At 30.8% G+C, this 22,989-nt stretch overlaps 1 protein-coding gene across 1 annotated transcript in view; it reads left to right on the top strand.

The window, feature by feature from the left end:
* The first annotated feature begins 9,559 nt into the window (after positions 1 to 9,559).
* The window catches only part of LOC145323604 (uncharacterized), a 28,259-nt gene continuing 14,829 nt past the window's right edge, over positions 9,560 to 22,989 (top strand). Inside the window, exons 1-15 of the mRNA XM_080165993.1 lie at positions 9,560 to 9,705; positions 10,309 to 10,373; positions 10,539 to 10,579; positions 11,141 to 11,218; positions 12,165 to 12,214; positions 12,438 to 12,481; positions 14,522 to 14,560; positions 15,527 to 15,637; positions 16,436 to 16,520; positions 17,431 to 17,509; positions 18,074 to 18,141; positions 19,168 to 19,251; positions 20,674 to 20,762; positions 21,468 to 21,546; positions 21,959 to 22,055. Coding sequence (XP_080022119.1) covers positions 9,590 to 9,705; positions 10,309 to 10,373; positions 10,539 to 10,579; positions 11,141 to 11,218; positions 12,165 to 12,214; positions 12,438 to 12,481; positions 14,522 to 14,560; positions 15,527 to 15,637; positions 16,436 to 16,520; positions 17,431 to 17,509; positions 18,074 to 18,141; positions 19,168 to 19,251; positions 20,674 to 20,762; positions 21,468 to 21,546; positions 21,959 to 22,055 — 1,125 coding nt within the window. The 5' untranslated portion in view covers positions 9,560 to 9,589. The remainder of the gene's footprint in view (positions 9,706 to 10,308; positions 10,374 to 10,538; positions 10,580 to 11,140; positions 11,219 to 12,164; positions 12,215 to 12,437; positions 12,482 to 14,521; positions 14,561 to 15,526; positions 15,638 to 16,435; positions 16,521 to 17,430; positions 17,510 to 18,073; positions 18,142 to 19,167; positions 19,252 to 20,673; positions 20,763 to 21,467; positions 21,547 to 21,958; positions 22,056 to 22,989) is intronic.

Below are 22,989 nucleotides of genomic sequence, written 5' to 3' on the forward strand. Positions count from 1 at the left end.
TTCAGTCAGTATTACTGCTCTCTATTAGGTTCTCTCTCTGGTATAAATTAAATACACTGTAAGATCCTCTCACTGATCTTTTAACTTTTATAGACTTTCTTTTCAAAGGACTTGAATCTGATTTATTTGCAATTAAGATAGATATTGTCCATTTCAGTGTATATATATATTAATATATGTTCAATGATATAAAGTAACAAATCTCTTGTTCTTTTAAAAAATTAAATATGATATGGCATTTAATTTTTTAGAAGATTTAGATTTTTCAATAACATAGTTCTTTTTACATATATTTACTAGCAAATGAATAATTTTAGTATAAAACCTTTATAAAACACAATAATCTGTTCATGTATATAATTTCTGTAGTCAGACACGAAATTAGTAATATTTACTACAACGAGAATTAAGAGTAAAAAGAAATATTAAAAAAAAAGAAAAAAAGTACTTTTAATTTTCTTTGAAGAACAAGAAACTAACTTTTTAGTAATTCTAGTGAGACAAAATTCCCCTGAAGAAGAACCTTTTTTGTCACTAGCTTTTTCGCCGGTTTCATATAATCATTATCATGACAAACTGTATTATTTTTTTACTTTAATCATGGCCACCGACAAATTTTCTTGTTGAAAATATTTTAGATTATCAGCTGAATTTTGACTTCAAAATGTTTCCTATTGCTGCTTTGCCAGGCTAGTTTTAAATATGCAATGTTTCGGGGTTAAACAGGTAAATTTTTCAATTCATTGAAAAAAAACCTAAATTTTCAAGATTAGTATATATTATTTTTTGTTTATTGACTGGTAAAAAGTTTTCTAAAGCCGGCGTACAGCCACGATTATACTAGTTAATCCTTAATTTTTCAATATTTTGGGTACATGCCCCTTTTTTATTGCTAGAGTTTGTGTTTAAGCATATTTGCAACCAATAATGGACTGCAAAAAGAGTGAATAAATAGTAAATATTAAAATTTGGATGCCTCCTATTGAAGTTGGAGTTTATGTCTGTAAAATTATATTTTTCCAATGTCAATAACCTTGAATGTATCTGTATTGCTTCAGAGATAGGAATATGGACGGTAATTTAATTTTCCTCCAAAACTTTTGATTGAAAAATCCACTATTGATTGTTTGTGACATTTTTTTGGGAAAAATGGTTTGCATTCAAATTAACTGTCATCGTAGTACCCTTACTCCCTGGAAATATATAGACAGAAGGACTTTTAGTACAAAAATATTGTTTCTAACCAAGCAGTTTAAAGTTTATGCTTAAATTTTATATTTTGTGCATTAGTAGCGGAAAAAATAATAAGTAATAAAACTGTAGACTGTTTAGAGTTTGTATTATAACAAAGACAGAAGTGGGGACATACAGACACATACACCTATTTATTGAGAAGCTGCAGTATTAAAAGAAAAATTGAAACCTAAATTTGCGAAATTTTTGTTTATGACGTTTTAAAGGAATCATGTTAAATTAGCAAATTCCTTTTCCTTAATAATGTAAAATTAATAAATCCCGTATGAAGGCTAAGAAGCCAAAAAAAAAAACTATTCATTTGTAGGCTTTTGTTAGCTGCCTTAAAAAGCTCAAAGCAATATTTTCAACAATCTATAGGCTTAAAAGTACACTTTTAGTTCAAAAGAAAAAGAACCATCTACTTTCAAAATTAATAAAAAGCAAGAAGAAGATACTTTTGAGATATTAGAAGTATTTTTACCTAGTAACCTGGCTTTTATAATTTTTGCATTTCTGCATGCAGATTATATATTAACTTGCAAAAAAATACTTAATAGAATACGAGTGGGATAATTTTTAATCTACTTTGCAGAATTGTTACAAAAATGCAAAGTATAACAGATAAATTATATTTCATTACTTTGGAGATTTTTTGTAAAGTACTTGTATGTATTTTTTGCAATTGGACATAGGTTTTATTTATTTTTATTTTTACTACAATTTAAAACCATACAAAAAATCATACTCCCATTATGTTAAATTACCATGAATAGATTACTTATAGAGCAAGCACCTTAGATAATTATGAATTATCGGATATGGCAAAAAACTAATATGCTAAGTTTTATACTTAACAACAAGAGAACTTCATGTCATGAATTTCTCAAGACCTAACTGTCTTTCTTGTAAACATGTAAGGACAGAATAAAGTATAGAAAAGTTTGACTTTAAAAAAAAACAGAGACTGTCTTTGTGCCATATAGCTTGAAACCTGCCCTAGAAGGATACTAAACTTCCCTTGATATTGTTGAACTTTAAGTCCAGCTGTTTATGAGATATTAGAGACATACAATTACATACACAACTTGATACTTTACAGTATAAACCCCGAACCACTTCATTATGCAATCTACATTTTCCTGGATATTTTGTCTACGGTAGACCATAAGTGTACAGCTTTACAGTACATTGTTTCTATTTGTTAAAGCAACACGTATGATAAAAGAAAAAGATTCTGTTTAAAGTAAAATGCTTATATTTCAATCAAAATCTATATTTTTGTATTTTTTACCGATCCACTTCATTATGCAAATCAAAAGAAAATCAATGAGAAAACGTTTGTTTTGCCCTTTTCTCCACTTTTAAAAAATAATTCTGATAAAATAACAATTTTTTAAGGGATTTATGCATTAATTATAATGAAAAACAGTTTAAGGTAGATTTTATTGATTTTTCTAAATAAGAAATAATTGAAAAAAAGAAATTCTATCCCTATCACTTTAGAGGACAGCTGCCGACCCCCAGTCTTATGGATGAAGCTAAATACATGTAAAAAATATAAATTTGCCTCAAAAGTATACAAAAATGTTTTTTGATGTGTTAAAAAAATCCATTTTAAAATCTTGATTTTGAGGATGATGGCCTTTAAGATGCTCTTACTGGTGGTGATGGTGAGCTAAATGTTATCAAAGTGCATGCCCTTGAAGAAAACTTATATATTGAACTATGGTCCAATTTTTGTAGTCATAGCAGCCTCCAGCCAAGCAATATTAAAAAAGAAAAAAATTGCAATTTTAATTACTAAAATTCATAAAGTAAATAATGTAGTTTTTAGATAATGGTTATATTTCATGTCGAGAGGCTCCACTGGAGGCTGCTATGACTACAAAAAATGGTACATAGGTTAATAGACAAGTTGTTGTAATAGTCATGTACTTAGATAACATTTAGCTCACCTTCACCACCAGTAAGAGCATCTTAAAGGCCATCATCCTCAAAATCAAGATTTTAAAATGGATTTTTTTAACACATCAAAAAACATTTTTGTATACTTTTCAGGGTAATTTTTATCTTTAACATGTATTTAGCTTCATCCATAAGACTGGAGGTCAGCAGCTGTAATCTAAAGTGATAAGGATAGAATTTCTTTTTTTCAATTATTTCTTATTTAGAAAAATCATTAAAATCTACCTTAAACTGTTTTTCATTATAATTGATGCATAAATCCCTTAAAATATTGCTATTTTATCAGAATCATTTTTTAAAATTGGAGAAAAGTGCAAAACAAACGTTTTCTCATTGATTTTCTTTTGATTTGCATAATGACGTGGATCGGTAAAAAATAAAAAAATATAGATTTTGATTAGACTATAAGCATTTTACTTTAAAAAGAATCTTTTTCTTTTATCATATGTGTTGCTTTAACAAATAGAAACAATGTACAGTAAAGCTGTACACTTATGGACTACCGTAGACAAAATATCCAGGAAAATGTAGATTGCATAATGAAGTGGTTCGGGGTTTAGGAATGCTAAGTTATATAAAAGTTGTAAAATAAGATCTCTGAAATAGTCCGTATCATTCTATATTATCAGAAACATTATTGGACAAATATAGAATAGCTACACGCTTTTAAAAGTTCAACTTTGACATGTCTATTTGTTTTTATCATTTTTTTCTTGTCAATGCTAAAGGCTGTCTGTTTATTCTTTAGACTACTATTGCAACAAAAACAACTCTGGAATATTAGTTTACAATTATCATTCATTGGGATATGGTTTCTGAAAAGATCTTTGGGAGTTAATGAGATTATCCCGTAAACCATTTTAGAGTATTTTTAATTGGTGATTGTCTTTTGGCTGTTTGATATACCCCCCCCCCCCCCTTAAAAATCCTGAGTCTCAATTTTGTTTAATGAATATAACAATATATGATATTCTTAAGTATATAATATATGAGTAATGGCTATAAAGTCGACACTAATAATAGTATTTTAAAAAATGGCATAAACAATTAAAGTTGTAATTTGAAAGAATGCTACTATTTATATCAGTCAATTATTTATCCAAATTTTTAGTAATTCGTTTCGAATTGGAAGTATCTTTCAATATTTTAAGTTTTTTCCTAAAATAATTATTAAGTATCCTTGTCCATTTTTTATTCCCCTTTTTACATTTTCCGATAAAGGATGCAAAGTGAAATAAGGTCAGGTGCAAACCACAATTTTCAGTTTTATGCAAATATACTTAAACAAAATAAAAACATCTTATATACTTTTATGCTAAACCAATGTGCTTGAAGGGTGCAGGGATTATCGCGCCAGTAGCGTAACTAACACGTAGTAAATATTTTTGTAGTTGGATATAGGTGATTGGTGATTTCGTCCCAAAACACGTCAGGACCAAAGAAGTTAAAATTCTGCTGCTATGTCAGATAAGCGGCAATAATAGTAAGACTAGGAGAATTCCTTGTCTGAAACAGGCGCAATTTACAGTTAGGACTTACAGACAAAGGTCGTGCAATTAAAAGGTTGGTTGTCTGCAAGAGTTAAGACGTAATTGACCTACTAGGGCGGTTTGACCCTTCGTTGTTATCTTATTCAGGTACAAGAATTGGACAACTTGCCTCTAGAAAAAAATCATGAAAATTTTGGTGTTTATATGCATTTTATTGTACAGTGGTCATGGTATCATAGATCTTGCTCCGTGCTGTACTCTGCCTTTGATAGTTTGCAATGATTGAGTGGATTGTTGGGGTTTAGATGAGATTATTGGTTTACTGAAGTTACTATTTTGATGGACGTATGAACTTTAGAAGTGACAGTTAATAGATAGTAAAAGGAAAAATTTACATTTCAGTTTTATTGCCGCCATATGCCTAAAACTTGGGCCCATAATGAATACATTAATTTCTATTTTATTTTTGTTAAAAACTGTCTTTACAATACATGATTTTTCAGTATAGCTTAGATCTATGCTAACAAAATACTTTTAATTTCTTGTGATAACCTGACTTAGAAATATTGATTTAAATTATTATTTTACTTTACTGCAGAGATTTAGGTACATGTTTATCATACAAAATATTGGAATTTAATTTAAAACCGATTAATATCCGTTTGGTTAAAACCGGTTTTCAGCCATACTGAAAAAAAACATCTATGGCATCGTATTACAGACAATTTTTTACACATTTTTAAATAGAAATCATAAAATTAATACCAGTTTTGTTAACCAGGACCTTCGGCACCTTGGGGCTAACACTTGTTTTAATCTAATAATTTTCATTTTAACATCCGCGGAAAGCTATCTAGAATAGGATGCGATGAATAAATATTCTAGATTAATATTTATTTTATAACAAATGTATATTATGATGAATAAAAAAGCTAAATAGAAATATCATAATGTGTTCAGTGGATAGCGTTATACTAAAGACATGCACCAATATATGTTTATTTGTGATTTTCTATGACGATATAAATGCTATTTTAATATTGACATTATTATTACTCTTGGCATATATGTTGCCCTGTCAAAAAATGGTGTTGTTATTATTTTAACATAGAAAGGTAGTTTTTCTATGAATCAGACTTGCAACAAATAAATTTCGTGTCAGCAGTAACCACTTTTTTTGTAAATAGTAATAGTAATATTAACAAAATTATTTTAAGCATGTCGAAATCATATAAGCCACATATTTGACATAAACTCCGGACTTATAATTCCACATCCATAAAAAACAACATTTTTAAACAGTTGATAACAGCATAAAAATCTACCACAACTAGAACAGGAACATACGTATCCATTTATGGCTGGCCACTTTTGATCAGACTGTTGATGGTTTATACCTGAATTGTAAACAAGGTGTAGAGTAGAGTGGCCAGAACTAAATGCATTGACCTAGTTCTAACCTTGGAATGAATCATATCAGAAATACGAAAGAAGTTCTCATTTAGACAACTTTATAGGCTACTACCAGCATGGTCTATATGTTACTCTGTCATGTTTCGATTTAGTATTAAGCTTTTGAAATCAGATAATAGTGTCGGAAATATGAACACGGCCAAGTCCATAAAAGAAAGTTAGAAAACAATTTGCGAGCAGACGAAAGGGGTCTCCACTACTTGGCCAGGTAGTTGTCTGGATTATACATCTATACTTATAGATTTATTGCAAATACTAGGTAAATGTGCGAAAAAGACTAAAATTTGGCGCTACTTGATCATTATTGGTTCTTGACTATTCCATACTCTGTGAAGTTTTTTTGGTTTTAACAATGTTCAAAAAAAGCATATAGCTATAGTTCAGCAGATTGACCGCTAGCACCTTACAAACTTTTAAAAAGGCTTGCTTTCATATTTCCGACTATATCCCTTAAAAAATTATAATTGCTTAAAAATGTTAAAGTTTACTATTTTTTAGCGGTTGGGTGTATATAATTGTTTAAGTTTTTTTTTAAAAAGAATAAGTTAGACACGTGTAGGTTTAAGGCTAACTTAGTATTATAGTTAACAAAACACAAAACTGCCATTTTTCAGAAGCCTCAAGGAACCCTAAACTTTATAGAACACTTTCTATTATATAGTTGCAGTAACTTTGTCGAAGGCATGGTCACGTAATAATACAACAAGGATAATAAATATCTAAGTAGTGCAGCTAAGCTTTTTATAATGGCCCGTGATTGATAATTCGTAATTCGTGTATTGGCCTATCATTGGCTATTTGTTTTGTATGGCGTCCTTTTTTAAATGCACTTTAAAAAGCTTCAGTGCCGCTTAAAAATTAAATAAAAAACGGGAGCAGACAAATAGCAGTTCGACTACCAATTTTGTTCTATGCTTTAATATGTCTTATAGTTGTGGGAATCCATTTGAAAATAAATCACATTTAACATTTTTTAACATGCTATTGCACACAGAATAATATAATTACATAATACCATAGTTATAGAGTAGCTGCGCTACAAACAAGAAATATAAATCATATTTTGATACATACCGCATTGCTTCAACAAATATTCTACAACTTTTTTTATTGAGGAGAAACTATTCTAAAACATTGGTTGTTCTCAATATTACCATTTTTTAAAGGTTTGCATTCGACCCGCGACTTTGGTATAGCACGGAGATCATTCCATCATCGTTGTGTAGATGCTATGTAAGAATCTCAGCCCAACTAAAGACGTTTTAAACAGTTCCTTCTGCTGCTAAGGGAAGGTGCAAGATAATATTTACTAGAGTAAAGAGCTATGCAAACGTCCAAAACATGTGCAGTTTATTACTTAGAACAATTAGGACTTTCAGACATATTTCGTGCAATCAAAGGGTTGGTTGTCCACACATTTTACGAAGTTCATTGGCAAGTTTGATTTAGAAAAACATCAAAATAAGACCAAACGGTGCATCCCACCCTCTTTTCTTACAGGTAAAGGCTTTTCATTGATAGGAAAATTAAAAATAGCTTACAACCAACAACAGACCGGTACGGAGTCTCAATTAAATCCATAACACTCTGTTAAGGTATTTCTAAGATCTTTTACTTTAGACTGACGAATATTGTACTTATTGATAATTAAAAGGGACTAAAAAAGTGTTTTATAAGCTTCGGTGTCAGTGGATATAATATCCTTGTCATATTTTGTAAAGTTTGACTGTAGGATTCATCACGGAGGTGGGGGACTAGGCCTGTTTCATTAATTAAATTTACAACCCTTACATCTCCCTTAATAATTACAGATTTACACACTTTCGATTTTTTTGGGGTGGGGGAAGATTATTAATCATTCATCGTCCTGTTCCTAAATTCCTGAAGATTCATTAACTAATGAAAGTCTTGAAACTTATTCACAGGCGCATTCAAGGATTAAAGATATTTTTTTGTGGGGGGAGGGGAGTGTAATTTTGCAACAAAAATCAAGTTTCAAATCAATACCAAAACCTTACCTAACAATTCTGAAAAATGGTTTATGTTATTTTTCAAACTTTTCCTATAAGTTTACATTAAAAGTAAACTCTAGACCATAAAAAGCCTTTTAAAAAGAAGTCATTAAAGATAATTACTTAATTAATAGATGATGTAGAATTTTTATATGGTAATTTCTGACCTTATTTTACAAAATTTAATTCTTATTTATTTCTGTAATTTCCTATTGTTTTACTGCCCTACATTAATTCGTTTCATCATAATACATTTGATTTATAGAAATTAGGTATCTTTTTACAAATTCAAGTAATGGTGAGTTTAATTTTTACAAGGGGCTTCCAGGGATCTAAAGGGATATGACAATGGCTGATAATTTAAAGTACATTCCGAATAATGGTACACAAATTATCCCTTCTATAAATTACAATTAGTAGTTGAAATTTTTTGGACACATAACTTTATGAATCCACCAATCAAAATTCTATGAGTCCCCAAAGTTGTTAAACCAATGAATAAGAAAACCTTATTATAAAACTTTGGTGACTAGAATAATATTACTAGTAGCTTCGGCTTTCTAGTTTTCATTTTAATATTCAAAATTTGTTGTGATTTAGTACTCGCCTGTGCGTGCAGAAGTACAAACTGACAGACGTACCTTGTGCCAGAATAGCTCTGATTTTCTTTAGTAATCGTACTCTAATTGTTGCAATAATAAATCATTTCAAGTTAAGGGGTTGTAAATTAAAGTAAAAATGCAGTGTCAAGAGTAAAAAGGATTTGATTACACCATTGTAAAAATCCCTGGTTAAAAGTAATAAAATCATTAACTAGGGTTCAGCGGCTGCTTATCTAGACAGCCGGCTGTGGCTATGGCATGTTTAGAAAAAGATTTGGATAACAAAATAAAATGAAATTAGTTGAATTGTCGTTATGATAATGCAAAAAGCCATTTTGGCTGTTGCATGAAGTTGGCTGCTGGATATGTGACTGTGAGTTGCCAAAGTGGTTACGATGATGGCTGCCGAGACCTGTTATATAACAAACTATGAAACAACAATTTGCTTAAATTTAAATTGTTTTACTGGATTATAAATTTGTGGTCAGGCAATATTTGGTCAACAAATTAACTTTAAACCAAGGTCAAGGAATTGTTTCAGTATACGTACACAATGTTGAAGAAAAGCCTATGATTCAGTAGAATTTTCCTTTATTTTTAGGTTTAAAATAGTAGATAAATGATTGCCGGGTAATAAACTAGAGCAATATTTGGATATTTTAGTTTTTCTAAAACATATCTTAAAGAATAGTAAAATGTGGCCAAATGTTTTTTTTATAACTTTCAAAAGATTAATAATAGTAAATAGAAGCGTTGCAACTAACTTACCCTTTTCAGAATATAAAATGAAGTAGAAAAGTGATTTTTAAAAATGTCAGAAATGCAATACTTTTGGAGCTTGGTTCTCCCAAAAGTGATGTTAAATATTGTGATCAGCTACTCGGCAAATTTGGATAGTAAAGTTGTCAATGTTAATCAGCCAAATAGGTAGTTATAATGAAAACAAGGACATTATGTCCTTGAGAAGCGCAGCAATAACATGCTTAGAAAATTGTTATATGATATAGCTAAATAGAAAAATGGTTAAATTTGGATTTGGAAGAGATTTTCTAATATGGCTTTGAAACCGATTAATATCTGCTGGATTAAAACTGGTTTTCAGCCTGTTTCTTGTCGATTTAGTAACCTTTTTAATATTCAAGAGCTTTGATATTTATTTTGCCATCCTTGTTTGTTTATATACAGAATTATATGTACTATTATATCATATTATGTAAAAGTAACAGAATGTCTGCCTAAATTTAAGCATCCCGCTAACCGCTGGACAAATAGGTTTCTCCTTCATAGTGAGCTTTATATAAGTCCACAAATCCAGGGAAGGTTTATAACTATTTTGGTTGGGTACCTCCACCAAGCCAAAAATTTGGTCTAGAAAAAATCTACACTCTAAAAATTTTTTTGACTTTTTCTTTTTGAAACTAAAATTGATATTGGAGTGTTGACTTACCCTTTGTTTCCTTACCTTCAAGTGCCCTATAAGGCCTCTATGACGCAGCTAGTTTTAACTATTTCATATGAGAATATTTTTAGATTGTTAGAACAATGTAATGATGTAGAAAAGAACCCAGGCCCATTTGGTAGGAACCTAAAATCAGGTTACAAATTCATAAAAATATTCTCAAAAAAGAATGGAAATATTTACAAAAAAAATAAAGTAAAATCACAATTTGATCATTGTAAGCATAGAGTTTTGATTATTTCTTTATATGTTTGCGCTTTATGTCCATGTGCTGTCATGTTGTTAATATATCTTTATTTAGGCAATAAAAAGCAAAAGACAGAGGAAAATCTACCAGCTAGGGTAAGCATCTTTATTAACAAAGCTGCTCTACATTTCACATTGTTGGTCAGTCTGTTTTCACTTTTTTAAGAGTATACGATATTCTAAGAATTTTAATACTGAATTTGCCCTTTCCATTTCTTTCCTATAATTTTCCTTACTTTGTGCTTTTACCTTCTTTATGAAAACTTACTCAGGACTGTAAAAAAAAACTTTCTTTAAAATAAGAAGAGCCATTTTGTAAGTCTTAATTAACAGATAACAGTAACCTACGTCTAAATGCTTGAGTTATTAGTTATTGTTTAGCTAATTGTTTAGCTAATTGGACCTTAAACCTCTCTCCCTCTTATAATTTAGGATTTAAAAACTGTTTCTAGTCCATCGTGGCTTACTTAACACTAAAAACCTTACCAAAAAGGATGGTTGAAAGTAATAGCGTGCGGTATGGGGTGTTGGGGAGTGTCAATACCACCCTTAAAATTGAAATTGGAAAGACATACCGATACCATCCCCCTGTTTTAACCCCCTAATGGTTTATCAGATCCCCGGTGAATCACTACGCATATCCTTAATCTAATATAGTGTCAAGAAGTTGATGAGCTGAAAGTAGTAGTGGAGAAACAAGCTGAACTTATTGAACAACAAAAGGTTGAAATACAGGTACAAAAATATATTTTGACAACCTCTCGTCGTTCAGGTTAAATCTGTTACAAGACAAAATAATAGTAAATATGCCCCCTCTATTCTCTAACTTTATTTATGGAATATAATTAGATGTAATTAATTAAGATGTTAATCTAAGACCAATGGACAAAGTTGTGAAATTTAAGAGTTTTCTTTTGGCTAAATATGTCTAAATAATTAGGCTTCATTGCTTATATCAATACATACACATAACTATAAATAAGATTAAAACATGTCCTAGTTTAGAGGAACCAGTGACATTCATGGGAGGTACGGAAAGTGTCACGTGTGACGTCATAAAAATATGTCTAATAAGGAAGGATGAGAGGAGAAGTGAGATAGGAAATAAGAGATGGATTTAGACGCATTTTTATGACGTCACACATGACACTTTCCGTATCTCCTCTTTCATGTATTATAGCAATGGTATTACGTGGTATTTTGATGATTTAATCCATATTTTGTAATATCTTTTTTTGTAAAATTAAATCATTTTATTACTCATTATGATAAAGAAAAGTTTTTTAAAGAGAAAAACAAAGTATAATCTATCAATCTTTTTTGGTGTATCACAGCCAAAAGTAACTCTTTAGTGTAATTAAAGGATATTTGGTAGAATTTATTATTTTACAAGTAGTGAACCTGTAACTCCCACCCACCCCCTCATATCAGTGCAAGAAGTCACCCAATTGAAAGTCGGCACAGGGTCAACGGGAAAGGGATATACAGATATTTAACCCATTCCCTATTTATTGTTTTACTCTAATATAGGGAGGCATCTTATATTAACTGTAGGAAGCCCAAATCAATATGATGTTACCTAACTTACCTTAAAAGAGATATATGAAAGCTTTTTTAACTATTGGGATTCTATCATCATATGACCAAACCTAAAATAAAAAAAATATATATATTTTTTCAGAGTCTTAAGAAAAAAGTGGAAGAAGGCGAGAGAAAAACGAATGATTTCAGGTATAAAAATATTTTCCATAAGAGTATTTTTACTCCAAAGATTTTTTAATAATAGAATTTGTAAACTGTGTGTTATATTATTACATTTTTCTAAAAATTTCATGAAAAAACTAGTTACACAATGTTGCAAATAAAATATTAAAACATTAAGATATTAAAAAAAACCAAATATATATATAAAAAAACATTTGAAACTAATGAACTTAAATATTCCTGTTTTCAGCTTTGAGCTGAGTGAAATCAGAAAGAATTGGCTCCAGGTTCAAGGTAATCTAAAATTTAAACTAATCTACGACCATTTCTTCACCATTATGATTGATAATGGATATATTTAGAATACGTGGATATTGTCAGAGATTTTCCCATGCACTCATATTTCTCTTAGCTGGCTAATATAACGTTACCCCCATCCCCCACGAATGCCCACAAAATCATCATGACCATGGAGGAATATTTGAGGACTATAATAGCAACCATGTCACAATAACCATGTATTCTATATACATTTGATTAATTCACCCGTGGTATTTATTGACTTTTTTCGCTCATATTAATTATGTTTGTTAATCTGTTTCTAGGATACGTTTTAGATTTTTTCGGAAAGCTTAGTTAAGTTATTATGCATTAGAAGAAAAAATAGTTCATATTTGTATAGATAAGATAAAGTTTTGTGGACCATACACCTGTTTTGACTCTAAGATTATTATTTTTTGCATTGAAACATTGAGGTTACTTTAATACAATGCTGTAATTAAAAATTTTGATTGCAGACCAAGGCAAAACAAGAGAAGATAAAAAAGAGGGTAACGTAAAACTAAGTAAAGGGAAAGCGAAAATCATTTGTCATAAAGATCGTTTTTTAAAGGCATCTTATTACACTCTAAAACTTGTCAGTTTAAATTGAAAAGAATTGGAATTACATGCAAAATTGTTACATAATTACATTATTCAGTTGGGTGTTTAAAAATAGTTTTACAGAAATCCAGGATTGCTATCTTGTCCTTTTTAGAAATGGACTTATCTAATATTAACCCCTCTTCATAATGATATCATCTTGGCTAAATTTCTTTTTGGAATACCTTTAAAAGAGATTTAACTAGTAAGTTACCCGATATCAGTTTAGTGTCTATAGAAAGTGAAATAAGGTTTCTCAAAAATCATATCAGCCAAAAAAGGGGCTGAAAGAAATATTATATTAATAAAATTATATAGGCTAAAATTATATCATTATGAAGACAGGGTAAAATGTAAACGTCTAAATCCTTTTTAGACTGACCCACAGAGGGTATACTTGTAAATTGTTTTTGCTACTGTTAAAATCTGTGCACCCTTTAGAAATTATACACATAGTAACTTAGGCCGTATTCTAAAGTTACAAGCCTCCATAAAGCACCTTAAATTATCAGTCCTATCTCAAAAAGTGATTATGGTTAAGTTATGGCTCTAGAATCCAGCTTTATGACACATTTGATTACCACCTATTACGATATTGGTTCTGAAAAAGAGTTAGAAAAAATATTTAGATTTCTATCTAATTTTATTCAATAATATCTTGATAGGGCTTGTAAAATCGAAGAATCGGCTATAGGGTAGCCGTACCATTAAAATTATTTTGAAAAAAAATCCTCTTGTATCATCTTGAAAAATCTTCGAAATTTTAAAGCATTTTATCTGGCATTGGCTTTAAAAAAATTTCTCGGGTAGGCTAAAAAAATTCCAGGTTTTTTAAAATACCCATTTAAGCAGTGTGCACAGCCTTAAAGTCACATGTCTTGGTATACTGGAAAAAGTAAAAATCAAATTTTTATTTGGGGCGCCTTTTAAGAATATCCGCAAAATATTTTTTTTAAATTTTTGGCAAAAATCCTCTAAAATTAAGGTAAAAAATGTTAGGATATGCTTTTTAAACTGTTATTGCTCAGCCCATAGTTATCCTAAAAACTTGTTAGATATACAAATGGAAAGCTTATCTTTTCAAAATGATAAACATTTTTAATGTGCATTGTATGATTTTAGATTTAAAGAAGAAGTTTATTGATTTTAATATAGTCGATTCTCCGATTCCTTTTTGAATAGCTCACTATGGCTAGACCCTGGACATTTTGTCTAATTATTTTGCAGAATCGTTATCACTTTTCCCTCTAAACAATAAAAAGAAAATGAAAAAAAAACTTTGAAAAAACTTCCCTAAAGTTTGTATGTATAATATTCAATAAAAAAAACTTATTTATGTTCGTGGCATGTTTTATTTAAAACTATATTTATTGATTTTAAATATCTTAAAATGTATATTGATATTGTTTTTAGGCGATGTTAGAAGCGTGAATGATACAGCCTTACTTTCAAAGGAAAATTTAAATATTAATGTGTTAGATATATAAGTTCATTTATGTCAGCTTGACTTAAAACTAACATTTGATTGGCAGAAAATTTTCTAATCATCTGATGTTTGAAACAATGATTTGTAGGACAACAAGGTACAATATTGAAAGCGAAGCATCTCAAAATCAAGTCCTAAAAATGTAATTATGAACCTAAACAGTATTCTGTATTTAAGCAATCTTTGAACAAGTTCATATTTATAAGTTGATATTCTGCTTTTTAAGTTTTGATATTCTACAAGTTTTCATGTTCGTTTGTTCAACCGTATGATTTTAGAGCTTCTCTTTTGTGGATATTAATCCTTATTTTTATTTTGCTTCGCTAATTACAATCTAATATTTGTTTAAATATCCTTATAATAAAGTAAAAGGATCTCACTAACCACTGAACCGATAAGGTTCTCCATTACAGAGTAGCTTCATTAAGGTCCTGGGAAGGTTTATCGATATTTTGGGGGAGGGTTCCATCCCCCTCAAAGGAGAAATTGCAACAAAAAAAACATAACTAACCCCATCAAAGAAAAAATATTTTTTGGCGTTATCCTCTTAGAAATAAAAAAAAAAAAATTTCAACTTTGTACCCCCCGATTACCGACGAACAACTATTTTAGGTTAGGTTAGGTTTTAGGCTAGGGAGCCGAGCGCTGCGGCTAGGCAGGCTAGGGAGCCTATCGCTGCGGATAGGCAGGCTAGGGAGCCGAGCGCTGCGGCCAGAGTTCATAGTACGCTGTCGGGGGGGGGGGCGGGGGGGGGGGGGGTACTCAAATTTTCAATATTGAAAAAAAAATTTCTAAGAGGATAATACCATTTTTTTTGGTAAACAGCTGATCTTATCATAGAATAAAAAGAAAACATTTTACGTACCCCAAGAGGCCTCTAGGGGTGTAGCCGCTAGTCTCAAGAAATGAAATATTTAAATTAAATGTTTGACAGGTTGATACTTTGATAGGAGCCTATAATGACATACAGGACAGATTGTATGAAATTGATAAATCCTGGAGGAATAACTTGATCTTCTATGGAATACCAGCCGACTCACAAGGTAAATATTGATAGTAGCAGCGCAGCTCATACATTGTTAAATAGTTATGCTGTCTTTTAGATTATTTACCTGGGCTCGGCAGAAATGCGTCAATTGCCTGTAAGCCTCAGGGAATTCAACCTTTTACAATTTTAAAAATCAGCTCGAATTCTAAACCTGACCCAAAAATTCAAAGCACCCAACAGGGTTTAAATTTGAGGCATAGTCATTGCTGACGCGGGGCTGCCGTGCTCTGCTGTTTACTATGTAAAACAATGAAATGTTTTAGATCTTTTGTAAAATATTTGGATTGTATTCAGACAGGTTTGTAGTTATTCTTAGTAGTCCCGTCCATAAATTGGCCAAAGTGTCTGAAAATTTTCAAAATTACATAATTTTAATGATTTTTAAAGATATAAAATCTTATAGAATTAATTCACGTACTTTTAACCAAGTCTCCTTACATTGTTTGTTGAAAGAAAGTGTCTGGTTTTTAAAAATATCCCTAAAAACGGTTTGAAAAGCTTTGGTAGTGATTAAATATTTTGCCGAGTTCTCTTGAAAGAAATTCAAAAAAAAAATACATTATATTCTATAATACTAAAAAATAAGGTAATTAGTTGAAAGTACAAAAAAAACTTTTAAGATATGATAACCCTGTGGTATGCATTCAAGAAAATCATAGAACATTCGTTATACATTGATTATGGAGAATGAAAGGGCTCTAGATAATTTTAAGAAGTCTTAGTGTATAACCTCTTTCGGAATTTACAAATTGTAAACGTGCCGAATTAAATTTAATATATTAAATTTTTTTAGATGAGGACATGGCATCTACAGAAGAGAAAGTAAAAATGATTATCAGACGAAAACTTAATATTAGCAGAGATATTCCTATGAACAGGTAAGATAAACATAATAACTTAAGGTCGGAAAAAAGCAAATATAATGTAAGCTAACTATTTTCCTATTGTCAGAGTGATTGATTTTCATTTTTCTTTAATTAAACTATAATATAGACGATTATGATACTACATATATCACTTATAAAGTTATCTATTATACAAAGTAGAATGATGTCCGTCCGTCCGTCCGTCTGTCCACTGAACCACTGAACCGATCGGATTCTACTCTTCAGGGAATATACCTACTGGTCTGTCTGTCCGTCCGTCCGTCCGTACGTCTGTCCACTGAACCACTGAACCGATCGGATTCTACTCTTCAGGGAATATACCTACTGGTCCTGTGGTGTTTTTAGGCTATTTTCTGGGGGGGTGGGACACCCCCAACCCACCGCCCAAATGAAAAAATCCCCCCTCAATTTTTTATTTTTATTTTAATTATTTAAAATTAGTGGTGGAGTGGGGGCATCTCACAAGGTACTTAATTATTTTTTTTTTTTAATTATTTAAAATTAGTGGGGGCATCTTCAGAGGTACTAAATTTTTTTCTTTAATTACCTCTTGAGGCTTCGCCCCTATAGGCTAGGGGCGAAGCCGCTAGTTACTAATAAAGAAGAATATATTTTTTTTATTATACTAATGTATTTTTTCCCATGGTAGTGATAGTAGAAGAAATTAGAAAGAATTGGATTTTTTAAGACCTTTGGAGAAAGAAAATCTTTAAGGGGTTGTTTTTATGGGAATATAATTTTTGCGGCTGCTATCATAGTTAAGCTTCCTAAATATCTGTAAAAATTCTCCTTGTCATGATGAGCATTAACATTTTCGGACTATTTGTAAAGCTTTACTTGTATTTCTGAGCCTCGCTACTTATAAATATTGTCAACCTTTTAATATTGTAATATTATTTAGAGTTGCACGAATCCGACATGGGCCAGAATTCAGAGGTCATAAACCAGTTCAAGTCTATTTTGCTAACTATAACGATAAGGTAAACTTAAACCATATTTATTTGTTTGCTTGTGTGTATGTTTGGTTATGTGAATGTGTTCAGTTTCATTTTGTATCACTAGATTGTTGTTTCCTTTTATGGAAGTTTTGTATTATATTTGAGTAGGTTTTATGCTATTTTGTTAAGAGACCAGGTTAATCTACCCTCACAATTTTAGCAGCTACTATTTTATTAGCAATTTTAATTTTAGATTGATGGGTTAGGTTATTTTTAATGTTTAAATGAGCCCTACAGAAATAATATCCACTTGGGATAGGCCCTGGAGGTTCGAAAATTAAAAATCAATGGAGTTAGGCAAAGATGTACCAAGGATGTAAGAAAGGGTAATGGAGTGTTAACCAACCTCCCCCCCCCCCTCCCCCCCCCCAAAAAAAAAAAAACATTATTTATTTTTAAAAAGTCTTTGGATGAATTTTGGCTATTTTTCATGTTCACTCCCTCTTTGTTAGAATACATAGTCCTTAGATGCTAAAGTCACAGCAACAGAATTTAGATGTAATTTTCCTCTTTAACTTAAATGAAAGAATCAAAAAATTATTACAGGAAGAAATATTGCGGAAATCCAAACTTTTGAAAGGAGGGAACATTCATATTTCTGAGGATTTTTCAAGGTAATCATATTTTATAAAAGGTGGAGCTACCATACAATAATAACCGCGGCATTTGCGTGTTGGCTTGCTGTCGGGGAGGTGACAGGATCGAGTCTAGACAACACCAGCCATACAACTCAAAAAATCAACTCCTGCTGCTCTCTCAGGCGTGTGATAGACATTTTAAGAGTATAGGGCTGGTTTAAATAATCACAACTCATTAAAAAGCAAATTTATGACTACCAGACAAAGGATAGTTAGTTTGTTGGTGTTACTTAACCTAATAGCCTGGGTCAATATTGCTACCCTTGGTAATCTTTGGTTGTTGGACCTGACGTTACAATGGCATGTGCCTCTTGAGTCCTTTAGAGAAATAATAAATGATAAACCAATGATTTTTATTTCTTGTTAAAATTTTAAACCTAATTGAAATTTTAAAAAATAAAATTGCAAATGGTAATCTTATCTATTTAAAAATACTGTATAGAATTTTAGCACTCTTTTTTTTGCAACTCTATATTATTATTTAATTAACAGATGGATAAAACGCATTAAAATGATATCACGCAATACTAAATCAACCAATTCAAAGTTTACTTATTGAACTACAAGATTCATTTAAATAATTAAGTTTTTTTTTTATAATTTTCAACTAGAAAAATAGGTAATTTTTAGAAAAGAATTGTCGCAACCATATGAATTGTAAAGTCTAATAAGAACCAGGAAGGAAAAGGGACAATGGGTTGTTTGTTACATTAGTGCTCAAAGTATTTTAATAACGTTTTCTTATTCGTTTGCTCGGCTTAACAACGTTGAGGACTTTTATGAATTTTGATTGGTTTGTTCAAACGTTCCAGCTACTAATTGAAATTTCAGCGGGGTAATTTTGTGTATCAACATAGGAGATGTACAGTATATCAATTTATATGCCATTGTCTTATCCCTTTAATCCCTGAATAAGAACCGTTCTGATTACACACGAACTAAAAATATTCACGAAAAAGAACTTATATCAATACCAATGCAATAAATATATATTGAATTTAGAAAAGTTCGGGAGCAACGCCAGGAGTTGATAAAATTCATGAAGGAGATCAGATCCAGGGATCCTGCCAGGAAAATGATGCTCAGGTACAAATTTATTAAAATTTAGTTTATGCAATTTTTGTGTTAATCTATCAATCAAAATACCTACAAAGATATTATTTTTAATTTCGTAAAGGTATTGCATTTTTAAAAGCGAAGCTTTTCTATAATTAGGGTCGGTCCGTACGTCCGTCCGTCCGTCCGTCCGTCCGAGATAGTTAGCTTTTATTCGTTAATTTAGGTATGTTAGAAGTGTCCTATCGATTTCAAAATTTGCATGGTGATTCCTGTAGTAGTTAGGTACGATTTAGAAAGCATAGCAACTCTATAATCATTACCAGTTTGTCCGTACGTCCATTTTAAACATGTTGATTTTTTTACTTTTTTAATAAAATTTTTTTATGTGATAAAAACATCCGATTTATCTGATTTTTGGATTACTGATTCCTATTACAATAAGGTACAATATTATGAGCGAAGCATCTCTATAATCAAGTATTAAAAGTGTCAGTATGTCCTTAAACAGAATTCTGTATTTAAGAAGTTTTGCAACAAATAATAATTGGTATGATTTTGTCAAACCTTATATTTTCATATTTTGTATATTCAGTTCTGACACTCAACAAAAGTTAATGTTCGTCTGTCATATCGTTTCAGAGCTTCGCTTTTATGGATATTGTCATCCTTGTTTTGTTTCTAATATGTACAATTACAATATTGATAAACATTGAAAAAAATCTAAGCGAAGCTTTTTTTTATAATTAGGGTAGGTACGTCCGTTACGTATTTTAAACTTCGAAGGATTAACAGTTTAGAAAACATAGCCACTCTATATTAGTTACCAGAAAGTCTGTGCTAAAACATCCTGATTATTTCACAACAATTTTTTGTATGATATAATTATCGGGTATAGTCCTTTCCACGACATCCTTCCATAAGGAGCGATTCTTCTTTTTTTTTTTTAAATGGCTTTTTATAGGTTATTTTAGGTTAGGTTAGGTTATATTGTGTTAGGTGATTGCCCCACAGGGTTAGGTAATTGGCCCCGCAGGGTTAGAGCCCCCCGCAGGGGCTAGAAATAGGAGCAAAGCTACTGTGAAAAATACGAAGAATCGCTCCTTATGGAGAGATGTCGTGGAAAGGACTAAAGGACTGATTTTTGTAATAATGTTTCATAGGACAGAAATTATATTATTTTGCTAGTATCATATATATAATCAGAGACGTTTAAGGGGGAGTATAAGGGTATTTACCTTTCAAACTTTGAAACACCTCATTTTACACCCCTAAAAACAAAAAGCTTGGACGTTCCTGCTATTATCATATCCTTAAAAAATATCCTGTTCTTACGAAATTTCGAATAAGTGTTACTGTTAATTTTGTTAACAGTCAGATTTGAAAGCTTCGCTTTTATGGATGTTGTAATTCTTGTTTTGGATGTTTTATGAATTTAAATTTGTCTTCAAGATATGATAAACTATACATGGGTCGAGATGTATACTTTTTCAATGATGGCACTCAGAAAGTTGAGAAACTACACAATCATATTGATACAGGTTAATTTTATAATTTAATTTACGTTTCATTTACCTATCCTTTCCCGAGGGCTCGGCAGCCCCGCCTAATCCTCAAATTTAAACCCGCTTGTGCGAAGTAAATTTTTTTTCTAAAAGATAGATTGTCTGTTTAGGAACAGGTTTATACATCTATATGAGTTTTAAAGTTATGTTATGACGATTTCGAGGGATTATCACACTCATTTTTAGGGGTTTTCTTTCCCACACCTCCTCTCCTCATCTCTCATTTTTATGACGTAATTGAGGGACTTTCTTCGTCTTCTTTCACTGAGGCTGCATAGCCCTGCATTTAATTATGTAGCATATACAGCAATGGCTCTATATTACCTACATAAAATAGCTTCAGAAAGTACTAAAGAAAATACATAAGTTCCAAAAAAAAGGGAAATAGCTAGGATTTGAAAGAAAAGTGTTTTTGCCTTTTGGCAAATCTGTCAAAATTATCCATGTTGAACTTAAAGCATTATGAAGACACTCAAATTATATTGTTCATGGCGATTATATTTGTTTAGTAAAAGTGGACATCATAAAATTTATGCAGTAATAAATTGATATTTTTACATCCCAATTAAGTATATTAAACATGCATTACTGTAGTCTTATTTTGATAGAATAACTGCATGATAAGCAGATTTAAATTTAGTCTAATGAATATCATCAACATCATACCTAAAAACTATTTAGGAATAGGAGCAAATAGTGGATTTACAGAGCTAGTAGCTGAAGAGGTCACCAAAAATGCACAAGAAGTTTTGTATCAGAGGTATCATTTTAACACTTGTCTCTGTTAGCGCAGCTCATCTGTAAGTCACTCGTGTCGGGCTATAATTCATACTGAAACCTTTTTCAATGTAACGCTTAAAATATCAGAGGTAAATTCTTTTTTAAAAATTGCCTCACTAAAATCTGTTTGCCCCACTAAAATTAGTGAGGCTCGCTAAAAATTTAGAGGGGATAATTTTGCCTCACTAAAATTTTAGTGAGGCAAAATTTTTTTAAAAGAATTCACCTCAGTTTTGATTTTATCCCCGTCATATAAACTAATTTTCGTCCTTTCATTTGACTTGGATGGTTGTTAATGACTGATTTCAAAAATTAGTATTCTCATGGTCAAAGGAATATAGCTTTTCAGCTTAGAATAAAAATATGACAACCAATGCTATTTTCTATCTAAGGAGACCCATGTCCAAGATGGGTTCAAGATCTCGAACTCACACCCCAGTCATGTCTAGACAGAACTCTATGTCTATGGAGGATATGCATCCTGTAGAGGTTAGTAAATACACATATGTACTGTCATGTAAAGACATAAATGTATTGCTATGCATAGCTACAACTTTACACACAAAAACCTTTGTTCAATCATGTCAAGAAATACCTTTATGTCAAGACAGAATACTTTATATTTTGTCATTTCTTGCTCTTTTTCTACCCATTGAAGGATAGATTATACAAAAGTCTCCTTCATGGTGTCTACTGCTATGTCTAACGCTTTGTATAAATGTCAAAATACGAAATAAATAGAAACTTTTTAAATTGTCAATTAAATAGAAACAAAACTACATAATATATATTAATTACTGAGCAATTGCTACACTTTTTAATAATTATTTTCAAGAGAATATCAATTGTTTCAATAATTGCCACTAATTATTCAAAAATCAAGGTTTCATCAAAAATAGTTTTGAAAGAAATTATGTAATAGTTATTTCTCGCATCGTATTATAAACAGCTTTACGCGGATATAGAATGTACAATTATGAGATTAAAACTAGTTTTTTAGCCCCGAGGTGCCAAAGGCACCGGTTAAAAAAACTGGTTTTAATCTTATGATTGTACATTTTTATATTTGTAGAAAGCTGGATATAATATGATGCTAGACATAGTTTTTTCGTATGGATGAGAACCGGTTCTTATCCACCGGATTCGAATGAATACGAGAAAAGTCATTATCAAGTTTTGGTATTGACCTAAATACTTCAATAAATTTCAAACATTTGCATAAATTTTGATATTTCTTCGTTGGGCTTTGAAGTAATTTGAATAAATTAAATTTTTTTTCCTTTTTTAAACGTTTTGAAGCCTTGAGTTTAAAATATACATGAAGATAATTTTTAATCAATGTTACCTCAACAATTATCAAAATAAAAGAGGTATGTCTGAAGCTCTTGTATTATGTAGGCATTTATTCTAAAAGTACAAAACA

The sequence above is a fragment of the Acartia tonsa genome, chromosome 7, assembly GCF_053477335.1.
Source record: "Acartia tonsa isolate MP-2025a chromosome 7, ASM5347733v1, whole genome shotgun sequence".
In the NCBI taxonomy this organism is placed as follows: domain Eukaryota; kingdom Metazoa; phylum Arthropoda; class Copepoda; order Calanoida; family Acartiidae; genus Acartia; species Acartia tonsa.